The sequence below is a fragment of the Ranitomeya variabilis genome, chromosome 3, assembly GCF_051348905.1.
Source record: "Ranitomeya variabilis isolate aRanVar5 chromosome 3, aRanVar5.hap1, whole genome shotgun sequence".
NCBI classification, from domain to species: domain Eukaryota; kingdom Metazoa; phylum Chordata; class Amphibia; order Anura; family Dendrobatidae; genus Ranitomeya; species Ranitomeya variabilis.
In genome coordinates, this window is record NC_135234.1 from 30,124,783 (window position 1) to 30,151,558 (window position 26,776).

Genomic DNA, 26,776 nt, shown 5'->3' on the forward strand with positions numbered 1-26,776 from the left:
TTGAGTCTCTCTGTGTTTTTTTTTTAGTGTTGTACACGCTGATAGATCTGTGCTTTGTTTAAAGCGATAATATTGTTTTGAAGTACAAAGAAATATAATCTGGAAAATTGAAAGTGAAATCTAGTGTCTAGTTTTAGAAGGAAATTTGTAAGTGATTGAAAGATTGGTAAAAGTAAGTTGAGCGGTTGATATATAGCAAATTGAGGATCAACAGAGAAAATGAATTCTGATTGTTTTTTGCTACGTTGAAAAATGAAAGCTGTCTACTCCTATGATAAAGTCTGGATGTTTTGTGGTGCAGGAAGGTATTGAGAAAGCGTTTGAGAATAATGTGTCAGAAAGACAAACAATTAAAAATGATGATCTGGAACAGGGGGTCTCCCTGCTTGATGATAAGGTCCCTCCCCAGGAAATCAAGCCTCTTCTCCCGACCGTAAGCTCTGTGGGTTGCCAAAACTTAGTGCGCCTCCACCCTATGATCCGGCTGCGTGGATCTGTGATGTATGCGGAGTTACTAATTCTCAAGAGAGGTCTGTTACCATTGTGAAGCAAGAAGACCCGGAGTTGTAGCCCCCACCTTTCCCTTGCTAAACGCTGACAGCAATTCCCCCGCTCCAAATACAGCCCCCCTTTTCACAGCTGCAAGGACGCTCATTATCAGCGGTTCATGTAACAGATTCTAGTTTCTGCCCTCCTCCCATGGTACACAAATCCAGTCTCATACTAAAATATCCCTTTTAACCCTGTCTGGGAATCTCCCTCCCCAGCCCCATGTCAATTCTCAGATCAAGAGCTTGTTTTAATTAGAGTAGATAACAGACCCAATAAATATACTCTTATAAAACCTATCCCTGTGGGACCTTTCCCTGAAGTTACTGCTCAGTTCGTAATCTCTTCTATATGTTCGGTAAATTTACTGGGGGCAGATTTATTATTACAGTTCTGCTCCAGAATATAATTCCAAGATGATGGTCAGATGGTCCTTGCGTTATATAACTCCTATGCAGATGAATATAAAGAGATGTGTATCCTACTTGCCCTTCCTACGGTTATGATGGTCCTGATAGACCCAGATTCTCCCCCAATAATGCCTGTAGAACCAGTAAAAGTGTTTCTCAAACCTGGTGCCCCTTTTTCTAAAGTCCATCAATACCCTTTGAAACATGATCAGGAGCGGGGCCTCAAGGGGCAAATACAAATGTTATTCGATAATGGTGCCCTGATACCCTGTGTTTCCCCATGTAACACACCCTTGTTTCCCGTTAAGAAAAAGACCCCACCCGGCCAACCCCCTGTGTACCGGCTGGTACAAGATCTACGGGCATTTAATGCAGTTACTGTTCCAGAAACTCCGGTGGTGCCTAAGCCACATACTTTTTTGTCCCAGATATCTCAGGATGCCGCTTGGTTCATAGTTATCGATCTTGCCAATGTCTTCTTCAGCATTCCATTACACCCAGATTGCCAGTTCTGTTTGCATTCATTTATCAGGGATGACAATTGACGTGGACAGTTATGCCAAAGGGGGGCCAGTCATAGCCCAAGAGTGTCAGGCCTACCTTGCCACTTATGGCCCCTTGCAACCAGGAGAGGCTATGGCCACCCCACACGATGTATATAGTATCCTTAACCAAGTACAACCTAGCCACATGGCTGGACAGCTGCGACTTCAGTGTGCTATTTTAAAAAGGTGCGCTGTCCTGAACCCCGCTACTCTTCCCCTAGTTCCCCTGGATCCAAAGGGGGGAGGAGTAGGGGACATGAGCAAGGACACTTTTTCTTTCTAGAATGGATCCAGAGGAACAAGATTAGGTTTCCAAACCATATGATTGTCTAGAATTGATGTCTCAGGAAACGGCTGGTCTCTAGTGTGCCTATTCTAATGCTTATTTTGAGCTTTTTGTAGATGGATCCCGTCACCAAGATGACCAAGGACGCTTCTGTACCAGATATGCTGTGGTCTCAGAACATGAGGTAATCAAGGCAGAGTCAATGTCAGCTCATATGTCTGCACAGGAAGCAGAAGGTAAGACTGTAAATATCTACACTGATTCCAGGTATGCTTTTGGCATTGCACACGGTTATGGGCCTATCTGGAGAGCCAGGGCTTTCCTGACAGCAAATGGCCACCCCTTTAAACGTGCTGAGGCAGTCCAGCAACTTATGAATGCACTACAGCTTCCCACCCAAGCAGGCATCATAAAGGTAAAGGCACATACCAAAGGCACTGATGGACGGACAAAGGGTAACGCACTGGTAGACCAGACTGCCAAGAAAGCAGCAAGCACTCCTGTAGCCTCTAAAGTACATCACCTAGACACCCCACCATCTCCATTTGTGTTGAAAGACATCTTAGCCCGGTTACAAGAACAGGCAAGTAAGGAGGAGAAAAATAGGTGGCAAAAGATAGGGGCTTGCTCTGATACCGTCACTGGACTATGGGGGAGGGGTGAAAAGGTCTGCCTACCACAGGTACTGTACCCAATGATGGCACAGGTTCTGCACGGGAATGTGCACCACTCGAAGACGGCCATGTGTGACACCCTACAGAAACAACGGATTGCCCCCGGGGTTTTCCACCTGCGCAGAAAGCCAGGTACAGAGCTGCATGATATGTGCCACACATAATCAGAGTAGGACAGTGAAAACCCCATCCAAACACGCTCCCCGGCCCCTTTACCAATTCCAGAGACTGCAGATTGATTATATTCAGTTACCCAGGGTAGGGACGTATGAGTATGTGTTGGTCTGCATTGATTTATTTTCAGGTTGGCCAGAAGCCTACCCAGTTGCCAAAGCTACGGCTAAGACAACAGTGAAGAAACTGATGGCTGAGATCATATGCAGGTAAGGAGTTCCTGAAGTCATTGAAAGCGATCGGGGTTCCCATTTTACTGGAGAGATCATGTCAGAGGTAATGGCAGCACTGGGGGTAAGTCAAGCATTGCATAGTCCATCCACAGAGCAGTGGAAAAGTGGAGAGACTAAATGGAACTCTTAAGCTTAAAATCCAGAAGGCAATGGCAGAGACTGGTAAACCATGGACAGAATGCCTCCCTCTAGCTTTGTTTTCAGTAAGATATACCCCAAACAGGAAGACAGGACTGTCACCGTATGAGATTCTGTTTGGCAGGAGCCCCAATTTTGAATGTTTCTTTCCACAACACTTGCAGCTCAAGTACCAGGACTTGACTAGCTATGTGCAGGCCTTACATGGACACCTTGCCAAAGTGCATTTAACCGTTTTCAGTTCTTTTCCAGACCCAGACAAGGTTCCTGGACACCATCTCTTTGTGCCAGGAGACCTGGTGTATGTGAAAAAGTTTGTGCGCAGAGATTGTCTCCAGCCGAGATTTGAAGGACCTCACACGGTGATCTTGGTTACCCCCACTGCAGTAAAACTTGAAGGAAAGAGCACCTGGATCCACGCCTCACACTGTAAAAGAGACTGTTGTTTTTGATCCTGGAACTGAGGGCTATCCTCGCCCCTACCTCTTTGGTCCCTATTGTAAAAATAAGAATTCTGGTCCCATTATTCTCTGGGTAAACCTGACAGCCCCGGCAAATATCTGGCGATTTGATTTCTGTAATGTAGTCAAGTGCCCCGAGACTGAACGGGTGGTAGAGGAGATCATCCAGTTTTATATATGTGTCACCAGAAATGACAACAATAACCGTTATTATTGGTCAGATGCTGCCTGGAATACGGGAGATGATTGGGGATATAAATCTAGTGAAGCCATGTTCCCAAGGATGGGACGGGTAGGAGTCTCCGTGAGAGAATGCATCTAACAGCCCTTCTGCAACCACTTAGGGGCTGTAAATGGGGTAAAAGTTGTCACCCCCTCCTCCTAAATCTCGAAAGCCCCCAATCTGCTGACCTGCAGACATTTGTACTGGGAAGGCATTATAATTATGTATTTAGTAGTGGATACCATGGGAATTTAGGCCCAGGTGAGCGTTTGCAAAATGTAGTCAATGAAGTGATCCCCATTCCAGGTCTCAGTTGGCAAGAGGTTTTCTCGATAGAAACACAAACAGCCCCAAGGAAAAACCTATGGTTAGAATGGGTGAGATACAATGTAAGAGTCCAGAATATCTCTGTAGGATGTATTGCTTGTGCTGCTGCGAATACACATCTCTACACACATGCATTGCTTTTTCCTGATGACAACACCACTGCCTGTGTCATGAACTTGTTGAAAGGTTTGAAGTCCACTGATTGCCCAGATTATGTCCCACTATTTCATAAGGAACCTAAAAACTAAAGGTCCCAGGAGAAGTAACCGTATTAGCTGACAATTACACCTGCTATAATTCCCACGACACCACAGGTACACTAGTAGGGATCTTCGAGACAGGTTTCTGCAAAGGGAGCAGTTCTCTAGATACTGATTTGCTAACCAAACATACAGAATATATGTACGACATTTATTGGTTATGTGGAGATGGTAAGCTCCGTCCCAGGTTGCCTAATGCCTGGATAGGTCAATGCACCCTTGTTAAACTAGCCATGCAGTTCAAGATTTTATTTTTGGGATCCAAAGATACCTGATGAACCTACCAGAAAGAGGAGAAGTCTCGATCAGCTCCACATGAGTTATGAAGAAGATCCACTAGTATATATTGATGCCATTGGAGTGCCAAGGGGGGTGCCTGACCAGTTTAAAGCCCAGAACCAGATTTATGCTGGCATTGCTTCTATAATCCCACAGGTGCAGATTAATAAAAATGTTGAATGGATCAAATATATATATGTATATATTACAGTGAACAAAGATTTGTTAATTATAGCTGTGATGCCTTTTAGGGTATAGTTGAGGATTTGGGCCCTAATACTTGTATGACTCGTGCTGCAACCCGACCTAAGAGAATTACACTGAATCCTGTCCAGACAAGATCACATGCAGTGACATAAGCTGACACAGGATTGTGGTTGGTGGATACTGGAGACACTAACTTTTAGGAGTAGGCTGACAGTAATCCTTTTGGGAAGGGGCTGTAGACCAGCATGTCATGTCACTGCCCACCACCAGAGAACCAACCACATCAGGTAGGGTAAGACAGATACAGGAGTATTATCCCTGGAGGCCCTCTGACTAGCTATGCAAAAACAATTGGCTGACCCTGAGAACCAACCTTTCTCATTTTACAAACAAATAATGATAATATGATGGACGTATAAGTGCACCTGGGCAGGCCTAGGTAGTTAGTGAAAGCAACTCCGATTGGCACCTTCTACAATTAAGAAGTAGACCCACCAGAGTACGATGGTACTGATCCAGGGGAGATCCCTAAGTATGTCCCCCTCAAAAGAGTAGACAGAACCCCCCATTCTCAGATGATGCTAAGAGATTTAGTTTAGGGACAGTGGGAGAACTCCATGTGAGGTTAGTGAAGGGTTCAGCTGCCTGGAGGCCTTTCGCTAGGGGAGAGTTTCTGGAGGTGTCTGGATGAAGAAATCCACCTCCCCTTTTCCCATCACATGGACAGTCTCGAAGGATCTTTCTTTAAAGAAAAAACTTAGTATTTAGGGGGGATTGTCAAGGTGAAAATATATTTTCTTATATACTTTTTTTGTACTGCTATACTCATACTGTGAAACAATAACTTTTTCCTATGCTTGCAGATATAACTGTATTTAAAATGGCTGCCAGTATTCACCTTTATCTTTGTCATGTATGTAATACTAAAACTTGTTTTTTTGGTGTATTTCTGTATGTATTAGGAAATTCTGCAAGATAACTAATAATGAAACCAAAAGCGTTGCCACCCCTGCTCTTCTCTACACCGATTTCACAAAGTTACCTGATGAAGATGTTGGAGCCAAGCGCATGGCTATCTTCAAAGGATCCCCACTACTGTTATCAATAATTGTTATTCGTAAATTCTAGTATACAGGGGGGACGGGTACGCCGCAGCAGACATGGCTGGTAACATGGCACCAGCCATGTGAAGACCAGTATCCCTCAAGCTTATAGCTTGGGATAGTACCTCTGATGCTGGACATTAATTAACAAAATTTATCTAGGGGGGAATGTGAAGGAAGAAATTAAGAAAGAATCTCCATTTTGTGCTTTTCGACTCCATTTTGTTGTTTTGATATAAATTTTGTTAGTAGGCTAAAGGTTACAGCTGTTATGAGATTTTGATGAGACCTTGATTGTTGCAACCTCGGTAGAATGAGATTTTGATGAGACCTTGATTGTTGCAACCTCGGTAGAACATGAGACTGAGGGTGTATTGTTCTACAAAACTTTGACGCACAGATTGTTCCTGTATTCTTATAGGCTAAGAACCGTGAGCGTGTTCTTATGCTGATTGGTTGAAGTGTAATTTCTATGACTGTGATATAGTCATGCAGAATAAACGGGGGCCAGAGATCAGCTCGATCCCCCATACAGAGACACACGTCTCCGTCTGGTCATTTTCAGTTGCCGGCAACACTTTATATATTAATTTGGAAATCACTGGGTTAACCGTGAAGGATCACTTTAAATCCTCCCTCAACAACTGGATGTTTTGTGGTACTAGAAGGAACTGAGAAAGTGACTGAGATTAATGTGTCAGGAAAGCAAACAATTAAAAATTTGGGACAGGGGGTCTCCCTGCTAGATAATATGGTCCCTCCCCAGGAAATTAAGCCTCTACTCCCGACTGTAAGCCCTATGCCCCTTAACCCCAAGGCACCAATATATCCTGGGCTGCCGAGAAGTTCTATGGGCGTCTTATGGTAGTATTTAAAGGGAACCTATCACCCCGTTTTTTTCGGTATGAGATAAAAATACTGTTAAATATGGCCTGAGCTGTGCATTACAATAGTGTAGTTTGTGGACCCCGATTCCCCACCTATGCTGCCGAAATACGTTACCAAAGTAGTCATTTTCGCCTGTCAATCAGGCTGGTCAGGTCGGATGGGCGTGGCTTCTTCCCCCAGATATTGCGTAGTTTTCCGTTGGTGGCGTAGTGGTGTGCACATGTCCAACGTCCCCAATCCTGCACGGGGGGGTGAAAATAGCAGCGATGTCCGTTATTCCATTGGTGGTCGGTGGGCGCGGCCATCTTCCTTTGGCCGCGCGTGCGCAGAAGCGGCGCTCTGCTGGCCGCGGCTTCAGGAAAATGGCCGCCGCGATCTCCATCTGCGCACGCGCGGCATCCCGCGGCCATTTTCCTGAAGCCGCGGCCAGCAGAGCGCCGCTTCTGCGCACGCGCGGCCAAAGGAAGATGGCCGCGCCCACCGACCACCAATGGAATAACGGACATCGCTGCTATTTTCACCCCCCCGTGCAGGATTGGGGACCTTGGACATGCGCACACCACTACGCCACCAACGGAAAACTACGCAATATCTGGGGGAAGAAGCCACGCCCATCCGACCTGACCAGCCTGATTGACAGGCGAAAATGACTACTTTGGTAACGTATTTCGGCAGCATAGGTGGGGAATCGGGGTCCACAAACTACACTATTGTAATGCACAGCTCAGGCCCTATTTAACAGTATTTTTATCTCATACCGAAAAAAACGGGGTGATAGGTTCCCTTTAAAGATCTGGGATTCTCATTGTAACAAAAAGCCCATACACACCTTTTTGTAGTAGCTTTAATGTCCGGCCTTAAATCTGAATTGAAAGAGGCAATAATGTCAGTCAGACCTGATATCTAGACTTCCACTCCGGATGATGCATTAAAAGTAGTAAAAAAAGGTTTTAAGAACTTACCCCGCTCTGCATCAGCAGGGAAATTAAAGGTTAAATCAGTGGCCGCAGTGATTTCTGCTCCAATCTCAGCCCCCCACAGCTGCAAGGATGCAGCTTCGTTCCTTATCAGTGGCCCACGTAACAGACTCCAGCTCCTGCCCTCCTCCCACCGTACACAAATCCAGTCTCATACTCGAATATTTCTTTAACCCTATGTATGGGAATCTCACTCCCCAGCCCCGCCATGTCAATTCTCAGATCAAGAGCTTGTTTTAATTAGAGTAGATGACAGACCCAATAAATATACTCTTACAAAACCCTGTGGGTCCTTTCCTTGAGGTTACTGTTCAGTTCCTAATCTCTCCCTCATGTCCGGTAAATTTACTGGGGGCAGATTTATTATCACAGTTCTGCTCCAGAATACAATTCCAAGATGATGGTCAGATGGTCCTCACGTTATATAACCCCTGTATCCTACATGCCCTTCCTACGGTTATGATGGCGCTGATAGGCCCAGATCCCCCAATAATGCCTGCAGAACCATACTCTTTTGTCCCAGATATCTCAGGATGCTGCTTGGTTCACAGTCATCGACCTCGCCAATGCCTTGCCAGTTTCTGTTTGCATTCACTTATCAGGGATGACAATTGACGCGGACAGTTATGCCATGCCACAAGGGGCCCAAAACAGTCCCAATCAGTTTGCAAAAAATATGGGCGAGTGTTTTTTACCCTGGCAGTTAAATCACCGCTATGTCACGCTGCTTCAGTATGTGGCTGATCTTTTGTTGTGTGCACGAACAGAGCAGGAAGCCATTGCTGCCACTGTTAGCCTCCTCAAGCATCTGGCAGATCTGAACTGTCGGGTTTCGGCCTCGAAACTTCGGTTCTGCCTTGGTCATGTGATATTTTTGGGTCACTGTCTCCTTCAGGGTGTCAGACACCTCACAAAAGAAAGAAAAATAGCCGTCAGCTCCCTTCCTTTTCCGAAAGATGAGACTGAACTCCAGCGTTTTCTTGGACTATGTACTTATTGTCGTCAGTGGATACCGGACGCATCCCGCATAATGCAATCTCTCTACAATGCCCTGAAAGACGGTTCAAGATATGCTGATGATTTTGGCAGGTTCCACACTGGATACGGTGTAGTGCACGCAGCTGCACTCCCTCCCTCACTGTCAGCACAAGAAGTAGAACTTCAGGCTCTGTCTACTGCATGTGTTCTGGTCAAAGACAGGCGGGCTAATATTTACACGGACTCACAGAATGCATTTGGTATTGCTCATGATTTCGGAGCCCAATGGGCCAATCGAGGGTTTATTACCACCGCCGGGACTCCAGTGAAGAATGCTGAAGCTGTTAAAATCCTCATGGACTCAATCAAATTACCTACCCAGGTGGCCATTATCAAGGTCAAGGCGCACGGTCCTAGGAACAGTCCACAGACTGTTGGTAACGCCTTTGCGGATAGGCAAAAGCTGCTGCTCTCCTACCCGTTGACCTGACCATACCAGATATGGTGACCACACGCTCTCAGCGTAAACAGTTACAAGAAACACTGACTCTACAGGAAGCTGATGATCTACGCCAGCCTGAGGTTTTCTGTCGGACCCCGCGAGACCGCTTAATGACGATGCAGAGAATGTCCCCAAAGGAAGAAGTGAAGCAGTGGAAGGCTGATAGAACATGTATGGACAATGGTCTCTGGAAAATGGACCAACTTGTGTGTCTCCCTAAGTGGATGTACCCTGCTATTGCCATGTGGGCACATCGGCCCACACATCGAGGAAAAAACCAGGCCCTAGCCCTGGTACAAAAATTCTACTGGGCTCCAGGTATTTCTACAGTCCTGACAGTACTCAACCGTGCATGTAACATATGTCAGACCTGCAATCCCGGTCAACTTCAACGTGTACCCCCGAAGCACCTTGCTAAGCCCGACTATCCTTTCCAAAGGCTCAGTGGACCACATCACGTTGCCTAAGTCTGGAAGGTATGAATATTGTCTGGTGGTTGTCAACGTGTTCTCCAGTTGGCCGAAAGCATTCCCCGTTACCAACATGACTGCAAAGACTACAGCGAAGAAACTGGTGATGGAAGTTATATGCAGATATGGTGTTCCAGAAGTCGTTGAAAGTGACCAAGGCCCGGCCTTTTCTTCTTATGTGTATCAGGAGGTTTTGATGATGCTTGGATCCACTGTAGCCCTCCATACTCTGTACTATCCACAATCCAGTGGGAAAGTTGAGAGGCTGAACGGCACACTGAAGGGACAATTGACCAAAATGATGCAGGAGACTACGGCTCCATGGCCAGAGCTCCTACCCATTGTACTGTACCATATTTGCACTACCCCTAAGGCAAAACATGGCCTGTCCCCATATGAGATATTGTTTGGTGCTAGGCCCCCAGTTGCAAATTTCCAGCCTCAGTAGTTGTCAGAAGAAACTGACCGTGCTGTTCAATATGTTATTCAGCTTACTAAAAATCTTGCTAACATCTATGTTTTAGTTTCTTCTTCCCTTCCAGATTCAGCAGAAACCGATATTGGCACAACTTGAAGTCTGGTGATTTTGTGGTCGTGAAAAGCCATGTCAGAAAATATGGACTAGAACCCTTGTATGACGGTCCCTACCAAGTCCTCATTACTCCTATGTCAGTAAAGATGGAAGGAAGGCCGACGTGGAGCAACGTATCGCACTGCAAGCTGGTCAAACAGACTAGTAGCAAATAAGAGGACATAATGTTTTGGTTTTTTCGTATTTCCATATAATAATATTGGTAACCACATGGGATAGCCTAATTTCCCCAATATCCTTGAATAATAAGTTTGTCCAATATTATGAAAGATTAGTAGTACAGCTGGGTATAGCCAATAAAATTGTCAGTTCTATTTCCATTTACCCTATGATTACACAAATGTGGGATAAATTGGTTAGGGCCACAGATTTTCTAGATGATCAAATTTGGGATATATTGGATATACTTAATACTACTGTTGCTGTCCAAAACCAACTTATCATAGTCACTAATTAATACACTGTAGTACTGGATTACTTAAAAGCAGCACAGGGTGGTATGTGTGTGGTTATTGGACCTGCCTGCTGTTATTATATAGATCCCAATAGCACTATGAAGTTAAAGTTAAAGGACATCCAAAGACTCAGAGATCAATATAATAAAGACAATGACCGTAATAAGGACAGCTGGTGGGCAGACACCTTCTCCTTTCTTAATCTAGCCAATTGATTTGATGGACTTGGGGGCTGGATAGCTGGAAATTTGCAAAGTTTGTTATATATTGTTGCCTTTATCCTTGCCATGTATGTAACACTAAAACTTGTTCTTTGGTGTATTTCTGCATGTATTAGTAAATTCTGCACTAAGACAACTAATGATGAAACCAAAAGCGTTGCCACCCCTGCTCTTCTCTACATCGATTTCACAAAGTTACCTGAGGAAGATGTTGAAGCCAAGAGCATGGCTATCTTCAAAAGATCCCCACCACTGTTATCAATAATTGTTATTCGTAAATTCTAGTATACAGGGGGGACGGGTACGCCGCAACAGCCATGTGAAGACCAGTACCCCTCAAGCTTATAGCTTGGGATAGTACCTCTGATGCTGGACATTAATTAACAAAATTTATCTAGGGGGGAATGTGAAAGGACAAATTAAGAAAGATTCTCCCTTTTGTGCTTTTCGACTCCATTTTGTTGTTTTGATATAAATTTTGTTAGTAGGCTAAAGTTTACAGCTGTTATGAGACCTTGATGAGACCTTGATTGTTGCAATCTACACAGGACATGAGACTGAGGGTGTATTGTTCTACGAGAGTTTGACGCACAGACTGTTCCTGTATTGTTATAGGTTAAGAACTGTGAGCGTGTTCTTATGCTGACTGGTTGAAGTATAATTTCTATGACTATGAAAAGTCATACACAATAAACAGGGGCCAGAGAGATCAGCTTGATCCCCCCCAAACAGAGACACACGTCTCCGTCTGGTCATTTTCAGTTGCCGGCAACGCCTTGTAGATTAATTTGGAAATCACTGAGTTAACCGTGAAGGATCACTTTAGATCCTCCCTCAACAGTATACCAACTTTGACAAACACATTGATAAAGTTTGCCCATAGTATAAGATCAATGTTCCATTTGAAACAATTGCTTGGTTTTTTGATGGCACAAATGTACACCGATATTGCTTGGGGCTTTCTTTAACTAGTTAACAGCCGTGGGTGGATCGCAATTCCACCAACAGCTGTAAGGGGCAATTACAGCTGACTTGATTAGCTGTGATGTGCTGGAAAAGATGCAGAGCCAGCATCAAAGGAGGATACATAACCTATGACGTAGTAATAAGTCATAGGTCATGAAGGGGTTAAAGAAGCACTGCTCCTCCCATCAACGTTTTTATCCTATGAATATGGGGATTTTTGTGTACTCACCATAAAATCCTTTTCTCCGAGTTAATCATTGGGGAACACAGGACCATGGCAGCAGCATAACACCCATGGTCCTGTGTCCCCCAATGAGGCATAGGATAAATAGGGATTTTTGTGTACTCACCGTAAAATCCTTTTCTCCAAGCCAATCATTGGGGGACACAGGACCATGGGTGTTATGCTGCTGCCATGGTCCTGTGTCCCCCAATGAGGCGTAGGAGAAATATTGCAGTCATCATATTATAAAGCACTGTGTACTTAAATTGTTTATTTTGCCTTTCTACCAGTCAATTCTTCTCTTTTTTCTGCTCTGTGTAGAAATAGGAAGTCTCTTGTCCCTGCAAAAATGATTCCCCTCTTTACCTCCTGACCCAGCTGCTCCCTCCCCCCACCAGACACTTTTGCAGTGACTCATGCAGGGAAAATTGATCTCCTGTTTTTACATAGAGCTTAGAAGGATTCAGCTTGTCAGTTTTTAATAACATGATGTCATATAGACCTAATGGAAAAGAGAAAAATTAGATGGGTAGAAAGGCAAAATGAGCAATTGTATCTTTGATGGGAGGAGTGCTTCTTTAATGACGTTTCCCCATTGATACAGGGGCGGACAGATCATTGGGGCAACCTACAGGGGCCCAAGATGCAAAGGGGCCCATTTATACCTCCAAGGCAGGTGCAATTTTGCATTTTTAGGAGCTCTTGGGCTGCAAAGGGCCCATATATTGTTCTTGCACAGCTGCTCTTTTCGGTCTGTGTCCGCAAGTGCATTGATAGAATATCAATTAGCAATGTCATGTGGATCAAACGGATCTAACGATCTCACATCCCAACTGAACACCCACGAGGGAATTGCTACGTCTGATACTTTGTCCAATTGATCAGGGGTCCCCACAAATACGTGGTCAGTGGCCAGCCATGGTCATGTTGCTCCTCATTCACATTTAGGACATTGGTCAAAACAGCTGATCAGCAAGGTGATATCAGTAGCCATTATATATTTATGACATATCCTGTGGATAGGTTATATATGTTCAAGGAGGCTATACCCCTTTTGAAGTGGTAAAACACAGCACCTCCTTCATCACTCATGTGTCGGCCGTTTTTAGCGACTCGTAACACAACGCATGGTTTAGCTACAGGCATAACAGTTCCAGTATTAAGATATTCCCCAATTATATTTTTTTTATCTAATTCTTATGGGGGGAGGGGGAAAAGGAGATGTCTTCACCCTTCTCACAACACGCAAGAGAGTGTAGGGTGATGAATGCAAGAACGGCCATCACTCTTCCCAAGCTACAAACTGGAGCTCTCCTAGGCTAAGTTCACACAAAGCGTTCTTGCAGCATGTTTTTGTAATGCAACGTTTCAGCTGCGTTTGACAGTACCAGCAAAGTCTAAGATTTCAGAAATCTCATGCATGTGACTTCTTTCAGCAAAGTCCTGCAGTGCGCAGGCGCCGGGCCTCTCTGACCTTTCTCGGCGCCTGCGCACTGAAGGACTTTGCTCTGCCCTCAACGGGTTAGAGAAGTATGCCTGCGCAGGAGCGCGGTGCCGAGCAGACTGTGCCGGTGATTAAGGGACACGTCATCCCCACGAACCAAGAAGGAGGACGGCGATCATAAAAAGATGGGAGGCGCAAGGCCAAGAAGAGCGACAGCCCTCGGACCGGACCGCCCCTCAGGTGAGTATAATAAAAGTTATTTTTCAGTTCTTCTAGGTCGGGTTGGGGGCAGATATATAGCATTATAGAAAGCTGTATATCAGGCCTTAAAGTTGATGATTGTAACTCTTATCAGCCAAACCTGGTGACAGGTTCCCTTTAACCCCTATAATTAGCATATAAGTGCACGGCTGTTCCTGTATAAATCTCATGAACGGAGCAGCAGCAAGGAGAAATGGTAGGCTTGGCTAAGTGGTGTTAACAATCATTTATGACCTATGATGCGGAGAGAAAATCCTTTTAGATGTTTTCTGTATGTAATAAAATAAATAAATCTGAATGCTGACAATACCCACCTTTGACCAGGTGTTCTTAAGTACAACCGCTTTCTTCCCATCACTCAATGCATTCCTATAATACAATTAGTTAAAAAGAAATCACAGTCTATTACATGTAGCTATATTCATCTTTATGTATTTATGTGTTTTATGTATGGGTTGGTTTTCTCCTAATACATCAGGATAAGGTTTTTTTTAAACTAAAATCTTAGAATATATATGTATACATATATAAAACAGAATTAAAGGGCTATTCTCAATAGTTGCCCAGTAGTGATGAGCGAACGTGCAGGGATAAGGTGTTATCTGAGCATGCTCAGGTACTAACTGGGGGGTCTTTGGCGTGCTCGAAAAAAAGTTTTCTAGTGGCCGTTCGATGGGTGCAACACGTGCAAGGATTGCCTGTTTATTATGCAATTAAATATAAGTTTGCCCTAATGCATTTTTAATTGTCCACCAATGGGAACTGTAACTGCAACACACAACTTACCAATAATCATACATACGAATGAAGCAGAGAGCACGGTTACTGAACAGGATATGATTATGGGGGCTAAAGAAAGAGAAAGAACGGCAATAAGTAGTAATCTGAAACTGTATTGCAGCCAGTAAAACATTACGAAAGGTATATCAAAGTGTGTTCAAAGAAAAAGAGGCACAGATGCTAATAAGCAATCCTTTTCTCAAAGCGTTTTGTGTATTTTTCCCCAAACATCTCTCCTTTACCTCTCCAAAACCAGCACTTTTGTCATTAGTTATTCAAATCGGCAGCTTTCTTGAGCTAACCTTTTGCATACAGTTTGTTGCCTAGGATACCGGCCACCGCAGCGGTCTAGCAGCAGTGGCCGTGCATGCACAGTGCTAACATCTCAGGAATGGATGCAAATATTAATAAGCAGCGAATTGCAAACGGATTTGTTTTCACAAGCAGAGAATAGGAAATAACCCTTAGAAAACTATGAAAATGGTCTTTGAATTAGACCAATCATCAGATCCTCAACTCTCTTTACCTAATATCTTCTCGCAAAATTTATAGAACCGTTAGACTTCTACAGATATTGACGGCCGCCAGATGTTTGATAGCTTCTCATTGGAAACAAACCTCCCATTGTCTATAAATGACTTATACACCGGGTTCAAAGATATCAGAAATTGCGAATATCGCTGCTCTGATGAAACGGTCGAGAGATTCAACCTCATTTGGTCCCCATGGGACACCTTCTGGATACTTTGGAATATTTAGGAACCTTATTCACTAGGTCGTATGTCACCTTTCAGCCTCCAACCTCTAACGTCTTTACTCATCCTCTTTCCCATCTGTCTAATTTGATGTCTTGTATGTATCCCTCTTTGTATTTTAGTTTGTTAATAGTAATAATCGAACGTGCTGGGATAAGGTGTTACCGGTCATGCTCGGGTGCTAACTGAGTGACTTCAGTGTGCTCGAAAATTATGTTAGAGTCCCCGCGGTTCCATATCTAGCGGCTGTTCGACAGGTGTAACACATGCAGGGATTGGGTGTTTGTTGTTAGATCATCACTATTATTATTATTTATTTATATAGCACCATTAATTCCATGATGCTGTACATGAGAAATAGGGATTTTTGTGTACTCACCATAAAATCCTTTTCTCCGAGCCAATCATTGGGGGACACAGGACCATGGGTGTTATGCTGCTGCCTCCTAGTGTCAGCAGCATAACACCCATGGTCCTGTGTCCCCCAATGAGGCGTAGGAGAAAAGGGGTTACATACAGGGTCATTATACATGTAAAGCGCCATGGAATAAATGGCGCTATAACAATAAATAATAATAATTATTATTTGTTATATATGTAAGATATTTGTATATCCCCATAATATGTTACAGATATATCACAAACCTATTTACTTAGTTATCATTGTAATCTGCTAATCTTTATTTCCTTTTCCAAGTCTGTGTCTTGTTGAATATAAATATATTTAAAAAAATAATAATTACAAATATAAAACAGAAAAAAAACTATGCAAAATGGAAAAAAAATCTTTAAAAACACAGAAAACGAGTTCAAGAGATTGGGTTCCTTAAATTTAGTTATTATTTATTTTTATTTTTTTTAATGAATAACTATGAATTCAGCTCGCCACCATGTGTTTTTTTTTATGTTATGTTTTTTACTACTATTATAATTATTATATATGAACGTACTAACAATTTTACAGGCTAACTTCCCTTTGTTGCTGGAGAACATTGAGATACATCCAATTTTGGCAAACTTAGTAGCCAAGAAGATAACAGGTTCACAATTATGTTCCTCTACTTTCTGGAATTTTGTAATCATGTAGAAATAAAAAAAAAAAAAAGAAAAAGAAAGGGACTTCATTGATTCCGTAAGCCAGGAATGTGATTACAAGCCACAGCCAACCTATGTCGGGTGAGTAGATGAAGCCGGGGCCAGTGTACCTCCCTTCACTGAGCCATATGTTACTATAAGTGGCTTGTGATGACATCCAGGGGTGGGGGACACCAAACCCCTGGGGAGATACCGCAGGTAAAGGTACCTTCACATTAAGCGACGCTGCAGCGATAGCGACAACGATGCCGATCGCTGCAGCGTCGCTGTTTGGTCGCTGGAGAGCGGTCACACAGACCGCTCTCCAGCGACCAACGATGCCGAGGTCCCCGGGTAACCAGGGTAAACATCGGGTTGCTAAGCGCAGGGCCGCGCTTAGTAACCCGATGTTTACCCTGGTTACCATCGTAAAAGTAAAAAAAACAAACAGTACATACTCACCTGCGCGTCCTCCGGCGTCCGCTTCCTGTACTGTGTGAGCGCCGGCCCTAACAGCAGAGCGGTGACGTCACCGCTGTGCTTTTACTTTCACTTTAGGGCCGGCGCTCAGTCAGAGCAGGAAGCGGACGGCAGGGGACGCGCAGGTGAGTATGTACTGTTTGTTTTTTTTACTTTTACGCTGGTAACCAGGGTAAACATCGGGTTACTAAGCGCGGCCCTGCGCTTAGTAACCCGATGTTTACCCTGGTTACCAGCGTACAACATCGCTGGTATCGTTGCTTTTGGTGTCAAACCTGACGATAAACGCCGGTCTGACGACCAAATAAAGTTCTGAACTTTATTCAACGACCAGCGATATCACAGCAGGATCCTGATCGCTGCTGCGTGTCAAACTAAACGATATCGCTAGCCAGGACGCTGCAACGTCACGGATCGCTAGCGATATCGTTTAGTGTGAAGGTACCTTAACAGACTGGTGGTGGTTTGTGTGCCCAATTGTATACTTTGAAAGTTACCTGTATTGCATTGCAGCAGTGTAAAACTTCACGGCGTAGTCGTACTGTCTTTTTTCAAAGGCAACATTTCCGCAGCGCTTCTTTTTTTCACATTCCTGGAACATGATGGATACCGATATTAGAGTACAGATCTTCGAGACTCCCCATGCCCCCACTTGGCTGATAATTGATGCACATAACACAGCCTAATTTCAACCAGATTGATTCATCTTTGTCACTGAAGGTTTAGTAGTTTGTACTTTCATTCCGTCATTCCTGTAATGGAACTGACATAGACTTCTCAATTGGCCTACGATAACCTTACGTTGTGAACAACAGCCAATCAAAAGACCCCAAAGAGATGGACTAGAAGCTGGAACCAATGACGAGAGGTCTTAGACGCGCTCTATAATCACCAATATCACAGCTCAGCGCTATTGGCCCCCATCCACATTAGATAGCTGTTGGCCAATAGCCCCCTTCCGATTTCCCCATACAAAGCAAAACTCTATGGTGACGATCGATCCTGTGTTATCTAAGCCAAAATTATTTGTCAGCAGATTTTCAAGAATAACAAAACGAGTGACCGTTAAAATTCCAGACGGTCGATCCTCCCAATATAATTTGTCAAGGTAGAGTAAGGTGACTCCCATATACAGTACACTTTCTGAGCATACTGTTGACAGACTGAAAAACTTTTAGTAAAGAGGCCTGCGTTAAATAACAGCAGGAAATAACTGAAGTTTCTCTATCACTTCATTAGCGTACACAGTAAATTATGGGTGTATGCTGCTGCCACTAGGAGGCTGACACTATACAAAAAAAAATTAGCTCCTCCCCAGTAGTGTACACCCCGACTGGCACAAAATTAATCAGTTTAGCTTAGTGTCAAGTAGCAGGTGGACTCGGGTCCTTTACTAGACCCATATATCTACTTCAGTTTTCATTGTTTTCCAGTAATTTTTTCCCTTCAGTTTTTTTCAGCATCTGCTCTCCTCTACCAATGGAGGGAAACAGTGTGAACAGTCACACTGTCCTCCCACTTATAGACAATGAGTACGGATTGAACTGCCACCACGTATCCTCATCTGTCTATCCGGCAGGACCCTAACCCCTAACACACGAAGAGTGTTTAGATGATCCGAGGAATGGTCTTGGCTCCCCACTCCTACCTGCTCGCCCACCAGAGTCTGAAGGCTTCAAAAGGAACAGACATCTCATGAGGCTCGGATGTCTGAGGGTAACTTACAGACATTGTCAGAAAAGGAGAGGTACTCTTTCTTCCATCAGGTCACAATCCAGAAAGTGAGAGAAAATTAGAACAAGCAGAAGAGGATTAAAAAGGAGTAGAAGAAACAAGATTAAGATTAGTTTATAACTGGGGGCCAGTGTTTGTGTTTTCGCGCCGACCCCCCTACGTACGTACGTGTCCACATCTCCAGATACAACATCTGTCTATCAGTAATGGCTGCAAGAGGACTAGGTAGGAGAGTCGCTCCGGATCCTTCCACTTCAGGTCCCCTCCTGGCCCCTCTCGACAGACAGCTTCCTCCCGGTCCTCCTCCTTAGACTCGCTAGCAGAGCCGGATTTGGATGTGGTTTCCAAGACTGCATTGGACCTAGACTCTGATCAAGCCTCTAACATGAGAGACATGGTCCAGAGTCTTATTGTGGCAGTCAATCAGAACTTTAATATCAAAGCTATTTCTATGGAACCAGCGGAACAGGCGGTGTCCTTCACATGATCTAGACCAACTCCTAGTGTGTTTCCCTCTCTATAAGGAATTTCAGGATGTCCCCTCCAGAGGGCGGGAAAACCCTACCAGACGTTTCCAGAGAGGGAAGCAACTCAGTATCCTGTATACCTTTGCCTCTGATCTAACTGAAAACCAGACTGTCTCCCCTACAGTAGAACCTCCGGTCTCCAGGTTATCCACCAATACAGTCCTTCCACTTCTGGACGGTGCATCACTCAAGGACTCTAATGACAGACTCAGAGTCTTTTGCCAAGTCGGCCTTTGCAGCGGCGGGCAATACATTATGCTCTGCCTTTACCACTACATGGGTGTCTAAGTCGATATCTGAATGGGCTAAGCCACTCCGGCAAGTCATATTCGCTGGAGCTCTTCCTGCCGAGTTAGCTGATCTTTCACCAGATATATTGTATGCAAGAAAGTATGTAGTATCTGCCTCCTTCGACGCCGCATTATGTGCTGCTCAGTAGTCCAGTTTTACAGTGGCCATCTGGCTAAAGGCTGGGCAGGCGGATTTGTGTTCTAAGAAATGCCTCACAAGTTTGCCCTTCCAGGGATCATGACTGTTTGGTACCAGGCTGGACCAGATTATAAAGGACGTTACCAGAGGGACAAGTTCTCTCCTTCTTCAGGGAAAAGCTCGGAGTCCTCCCCTGAAGCGTAGATTTCTGTTCTTTCGGTGCATCACATCTGCAGAAGATTTCTCCTGCTAGGAGAGGCCGCAAGCATGACAGAAAAGAAAAAGGGCTTCTTTTAAACTGACACCCTCTTGGCAACTCCGTAACGGCAGGGCAGATTTTCTAGAAGCAGACCTGGCAGGTTCTCAGCATGACATTTCACCGCAGCCCAGTGATACTCCCAGGGTGGGCAGTCGTCTCCTGTTTTTCATGATTGCTTGGCTCGCCTCTGTCGAAGACGTCTTGGTCAGAGAAGTCGTATCATCAAGACACAAAATAGAGTGAAACTCAAGGACCCAAAATCAGTTCTTCCAATCCACCCCCCTCGAGAGTCCCCTCTCTGGTTCAGGGTTTTTTCGCAGCCTTCACCTTTCTTTGCAGATCAGATGTCATCATCCCCGTTCCACCACAGGAACGTTTTACAGGTATCTATTAAAACCTGTTTGTGGTTCCAAAGAAAGATATGTCGGTTCGGCCCTTCCTGGATCTCAAATTACTGAACAAAAGCGTTTGTCTACATTACTTCAGGATAAAATCCCTGTGCTCAGTAATAGCTTCCATGGAACCACAGGAGTTCCTGTGCTCTGTGAATATCCAAGACACATATCTCCATATTCCAATTTTTACAAGGCATCAGGGCGTCGCTCTGCCTTTCAATCTCACAGCCACTACCAGGTTCTTCACAATGATAATGGCAGCGGAATGGCTATCCTACGGATTAGGGGTTTAGTGGTCATACCTTACCTCAACGATATCTTCGTCAAGGCCCCGTCATTTTCCCTAGCTCAGAATAATAATAATTTTTATTTATATAGCGCCAACATATTACGCAGCGCTTTACAAATTATAGAAGGGATTTGTACAGACAATAGACATTACAGCATAACAAAAATGACAGCTCAAAATAGATACCAATAAGAATGAGGTCCCTGCTCGCAAGCTTACAATCTATAGGATCAGAAAAGCCTGTCCATCATTCTTGATACCTTATCTCGACTCAGGTGGATAATAAACAGGTCAAAATCTTGTCTAGTCTCTTCCCAGCGGCTGATATTCCTGGGCATGCTTTTCAACACCCTTCAAGCGAGGGTCTTTGTCCCCAAAGAAATGAGAGCAGCTCTCCAACGGTGGGTTCGTTGTCTTCGGGCCCCGCTGTCTCCCTCCCTCTGCTCGGCAATGGCGGTTCTGGGTAGGATGGTGATGGCTGTGGAGGCAATCCTCTTTGCACAGTTTCACACCAGGCCACTTCAGCAGACCATCCTGTACCAGTAGAACAGATCTCCTCTTTCTCTGGGCTGTCCAGTTTGGATCTCGCCTTTAATCTAAGCGTCCTTGAAATGGTGGCTGTCCTCCCCTCTCATTCTTCAGTACCGATCCTTCGTCCCCATTCACTGGTTACAATCGATGCCACTCTCCTCGGCTGGGGAGCTGTCTTCTGCAACTTCACGGTCCAAGGCCGATGGTCCCCGAAAGACACTTCCCTGTCAATCAACATACTTGAGATCAGAGCCATCCTCCTGTTCCTTGGCAGAATCAAGGGCATTTCAGAATCAAGGGCCTGAGTTCAGACAACGCCATTGGCAGTGGCATATGTCAGCCGCCAGGGAGCAACCCGGAGTCTTATGGCCTTGACCGAAGACAGCAAGATTCTCCTCTGGGCAGAGAAAAAAGTTACTGCAATATCTGCAGTGCATATTCCCGGCATAGACAATTGGGCCGCTGACTTTTTCAGTAGCTAGGGTCTCGCGGCGGGAGAATGGTCACTGCATCAGGAAGTCTTCCGTCAGATTTGCCTACGGTAGGGCACTTCGGAGGTGAATCTCATGGCGTCCCGCTTGAACAGAAAGGGCACACAAATAGTCTCCAGGTCCCGTGACCCTCACGCAGCGGGCGCCGACACTTTGATGATACGGAAGAGCGAACGGTGATCAGGGTATCTGTTCCCTCCTCTCCCCCCTACTTCCCAGGCTGTGGAGGAAGATCAAAGCAGAACGGAGTCATTGGAATAGCACCGGATTGGCCCAGGAGGGCCTGGTATGCAGAGTCCGTCAATCTGCTCGAAGACACCCCCTGGAGGCTCCCGGACAGACCAGATCTGATTTCCTAGGGTCCCATCTTCCACCAGAATTCTCGGTCACTCGATTTGACGGTGTGGCTGTTGAGACCGCGGTTCTAAAAGCGTCCGGGTTTTCAGGGCCTGTGATTCAGACCATCATCCGTGCCCGGAACCCAGCTTCCTCTCGAGTCTATTATCGGACTTAGAAAGCTTTCTTCCATTGATGTGAAGCTAATCAGACCGTACTTATGTTTTTTTCTCTCCCTTCTATTCTGGCTTTTCTTCAAGCAGTGCTTGACGCAGGTCTAGCCCTTAGCTCTCTGAACAGCCTAGTTTCTGCTCTATTGATTTTTTTCCAAAGAGATTAGCTTCTCGTTCTCAGGTCAGAACTTTTCTTCAGGGAGTGGCTCACGCAGCCCTTCCGTACCGAACACCAGTGGACCCCTGGGATCTTAACTTAGTTCTGGAGGTTCTCAGAAGTTCCTCCCTTCAAACCGCTACAATAAGTCTCTGGAAGGTGGCGTTTCTCGTGGCCATCACTTCCATCAGACGCATTTAAGAGCTGACTGCTCTTTCATATCGCTCACCTTTCCTTGTTCTCTACCAGGACAAGGTGGTTTTGCGGCCAATACCTTCCTTTCTTCCTAAGGTAGTCCACGCTTTTCATCTCAATGAGGACATTGTCTTCCCCTCCGGATCGTTCACTGAACAGGATGGACCTATAAGCATGGCTGTGGAGTCGGTAAGCCAAACCTCCGACTCCTCAATTCCCATGACATCGACTCCACCAAAATGGGCTCAGACTAGTGATGAGCGAATATACTCGTTTCTCGAGATGTCGTGATTTGTCCTCCGAGTATTTTTTAGTGCTTGGAGATTTAGTTTTCATAGCCTGGCTAATAGCTGTAAATCATTCAGCTGAGGCAAAGTACATGTGGGGGTTGCCTGGTTGATAGGGAATCCCATGTAATCAAGCAGGCTAGTAGCTGTAAATCATCCAGCTGCGGCGAAGAACACTAAATCTCCGAGCACTAAAAAATATTCGCTCATCACTAGCTCTGACTCAGACTCCAAGACTCCGACTACACAGCCCTCCCTATAAGGACGGATTCTCTCATTGTTATTCCCAAGGGTGTGCGTAGTGGCCTTCAGGCTACTAAGACTACGATTGCCCTCTGGATCCAGAAAATCTTAGAGGCGTACCGGATTAAGAACAGGGATCCTGCTCTGGGATTAAGGCACAGTCTACACGAGCAGTGGGAGCATCCTTGGCTGTTAGTCATAGGGCATCTGCGCTACAGCTTTGCAAAGCGGCGACCTGGTCTTTCATTCACATGTACACCAAGTTTTACAGGGTCCATACCTACGCTTCGGCTGATGCCAGCCTAGGCAGAAGGATCTTGCAGGCGGAACTGGTTAGTTCCCCTGCCTGGAGTCTGTGCTGTTTTCCTTCCCTTGGGACTGCTTTGGGACGTCCCATGGTTTCCTGTGTCGCCCAATGAAGCGATAGAGAAAACAAGATTTTTGGTTACTCACTGTAAAATCTGTTTCTCGGAGCCTTCATTGGAGGACACAGCACCCACCCAAGTTTAACAGCTCTGTTCACTGTGTTATATTGTTAGTTTGAATTTGTGTGTTCTTCTTTTACCTGTTGCTTCTCCTACTGGTTGCTCACTAATTGATTAATCTAGTGCCAGTCGGTGGGGTGTACACTGCGGAGGAGGAGCTGATATTTTTGTGTATAGTGTCAGCCTCCTAGTGGTAGCAGCATACACCCATGGTTTCCTGTGTCCCCCAATGAAGGCTCCGAGAAAGAGATTTTACGGTGAGTAACCAAAAATCCTGTTATTTCATCTGGCTGTTTGTTTGCTTTTTTTTTTTAATAAATGAAATGACGTCACTAATGTACTTGGTTTTTAACACCTGGCTGGTTTCTTACCTCGTCACATTTGTCACACGCGTGTTTTTTTACTTTATCAGTCAACATGCAGCATTCCTCCCCCATCTTGGTCAATAAAAATGTATCTATTAGTTGGATAAAAAAAAAAAAAATTAAAATAGTATATTGATCACAACAACGTATGACAGAACTAGGGTTATTTATTTATTTTTTTTAAGAAGTCACTCCATTACTTACATTGGTAAAAGAAGGTGAAAAGGAATTGACTGCGAAAACATTCCTGAGAGTCCATGACTTTTTTGAACAGGATTTGGTCTCCGGTAGCCTGTACCCAGGATATTGCTTCAACTATGGCAGACATTTTTGTCTTTAACTTAGGCTGGAAGAAAACAAGAAAAAAAACAAACATATAAATTATAAAGAGTAAAAATGTGGGTGCGTGTTATAAAGCAAATATAGCTGGGGGGTACACGGCAAGAATTGGGCGATGCTGTGGGCCCTGGGCTGTGTAGAGTGTGTGCCCGGCGGTGCGACGCTGCGGGGCGATACTGCAAGTCCCAGGCTGATAGGAGGGGATGTTAGGCAGTGCGGGGGCTACGCCAACATTTTGTGACAGTCCGGAGCCCTCACACTTCCATGGCTTCAATGCAGTGGACTCCGGGAAAACGACGGAGGCGATGCATGCACAGATTGAGATCTCGGTTCCAGAGACTAAAGTCCAAAATTCACTCATATCCTCCACTTTGCTGATTTCCCATAAGTCTTTATACTTTCTGATCTGTCATGATAGACATGCAACTGCTGCAGTACATCACTGTCTGCAGTGGTGACCAACATTTGACTGGTAAAGCCAGAAATCCCTTTAAGTCCTGCGGCTTCAGTTTCCCAGGAATCTCCTACATCCACCAGCTGTAAAGGTCAATACAAGAGAGATTCCTGCACAAGGGTAGGCTAAACACAAATTGGACTTCATTTTATAAAAAAAAGATATTATAGATTATATCTAATATATAAAGCTGAATGTGTGTATGTGTGTGTGTGTATGTATGTCCGGGAATGGCATCTGAACCGTCGCAGCTACAGCCACAAAATTTTGCACAGTCACACGTCTGGACCCCGAGAGCGTCATAGGCTATGTTGTGAGGTGAAATTTTAACCCCGCGCTTTCCAATTCACCAAACAATTTTGCCCCTATCTACATAATGGGGAAAAAATGAAAGGAAAAGTGTTGGAGGCAAATTAACAGCTGCCAGATGTGAACAAGGGGGGCTTAAAGAATGAGAGCGATGGCGCCAAAGAGTATATACTGTACAGTTGCTAAGGTGGGGCCCCGACATGGGATAATCACCACACCACCACGGGGATATGAACACACACACAAAATGCGCCACACACTACCACGTGCTCGAACACATATACCACCCTCAGCGCACATTTCACCACACATACACCAACCTCGCCACATAAAAGTCGAAACACAAAAGTCGAAACACAAAAGTCGAAACACAAAAGTCGCCGCTGAAAACTCGCCACGCACAAAACTCTCCACATGCAAAACTCGCCACACGTGCAAAACTCACCTCATGGAAAACTCGCCACACGCAAAACTTGCACACGCGGAAAAATTGCCACATGCACAAAAGTTGCAACACATGCAAAAGTTGCCTCACACAAAACTTGCACATACTCAAAAGGCACCACACATAAAACTCGCCATGCGCAAAACTCGCCATGCGCAAAACTTGCTGCACACAACTTGCTACACTAACCTGTCACATGCAACTCGACACACAAAAAGTTGCTACACGCATGTCGCCACACAAAACTCATCTCACAAAAGTCGCTACATGAATGTCGCCACACGCAACTCAACACACACAACTTGACACATGAAACTCGCCCTAACACACACACAAGTCTGGTATTATCCTTCAAAAATAAAAATCTGATTAATAAGCAGACAAACTACAAGAGCAACAAATGTACCATATAGGAATCCGGCAGCTGTCAGTCACATGACTTGTCTATTATGTGTATGTGTGAGCTAATATATACTGCCAGGGGGGAGGGCTTACTGTTGGCTGGGGATTTATCAGGCTGCCAATAGCAACCAATCACAGCTCAGCTTCCATTTTGCTACAGTTAATTAATCTGAGCTCTGATTGGTTAATATAGGCAACAAAGACATTCTCAGTATAACAAAGCTAATATATGTTGTGAAATTCTTCTATTAGCTTAGTTTTTGCCTTTTAATAATTACATTTCTATCTATTTGTTTTGTGTTTTTTGTGTGCAGAATAAATTTTTGTTATCACATTCTATTTTGCTAACAGCAGTCATTAACCCAGGCGAAGCCGGGTAGTACAGCTAGTATAATATATAATAGATCTATATAAATGATAAAAAGGAGATTTTTGTGTACTCACCGTAAAATCTCTTTCTCTTAGCCTCTAATTGGGGGACACAGGACCATGGGTGCTATGCTGCTGTCCACTAGGAGGCGACACTATGCATAATCTGAAAAAGATTAACTGTGGCTCCTCCTGTGCAGTATACACCCCTGGACGGCATCAGCCTTCTCCAGTTTTGTGCAAAAGCAGTAGGAGGAACGTAACATAAATAACATAATTATGCCTGTAAGAAGGCAACTATGTACGAGCTCAAGAAACAATATGAGAACTCAACAGATACAACAGCCCGGAAAGGGCAACAGGGTGGGAGCTGTGTCCCCCAATTAGAGGCTAAGAGAAAGAGATTTTACGGTGAGTACACAAAAATCTCCTTTACTCTGTCGCCTCATTGGGGGACACAGGACCATGGGACGTCCTAAAGCAGTCCCTGGGTGGGAAGCAATGGACGAATATTGTGCAGACAGGCCCGTACACTTAGGGCACCGCCGCCTGCAGGACACGTCTACCCAGGCTCGCGTCCGCTGAGGACTGGGTATGAACCCTGTAGTGTTTAGTAAACGTGTGTAA

At 44.8% G+C, this 26,776-nt stretch overlaps 1 protein-coding gene across 1 annotated transcript in view; it reads right to left on the bottom strand.

Annotated features, from left to right (window-relative positions):
• Nucleotides 1-26,776, bottom strand: part of TTC3 (tetratricopeptide repeat domain 3) — a 210,500-nt gene that overhangs the window by 137,473 nt on the left and 46,251 nt on the right. The window contains exons 7-11 of the mRNA XM_077293880.1: nt 24,036-24,177; nt 23,838-23,923; nt 17,433-17,527; nt 14,633-14,695; nt 14,161-14,215 (exon numbers count right to left, since the gene is read on the bottom strand). Coding sequence (XP_077149995.1) covers nt 14,161-14,215; nt 14,633-14,695; nt 17,433-17,527; nt 23,838-23,923; nt 24,036-24,177 — 441 coding nt within the window. The remainder of the gene's footprint in view (nt 1-14,160; nt 14,216-14,632; nt 14,696-17,432; nt 17,528-23,837; nt 23,924-24,035; nt 24,178-26,776) is intronic.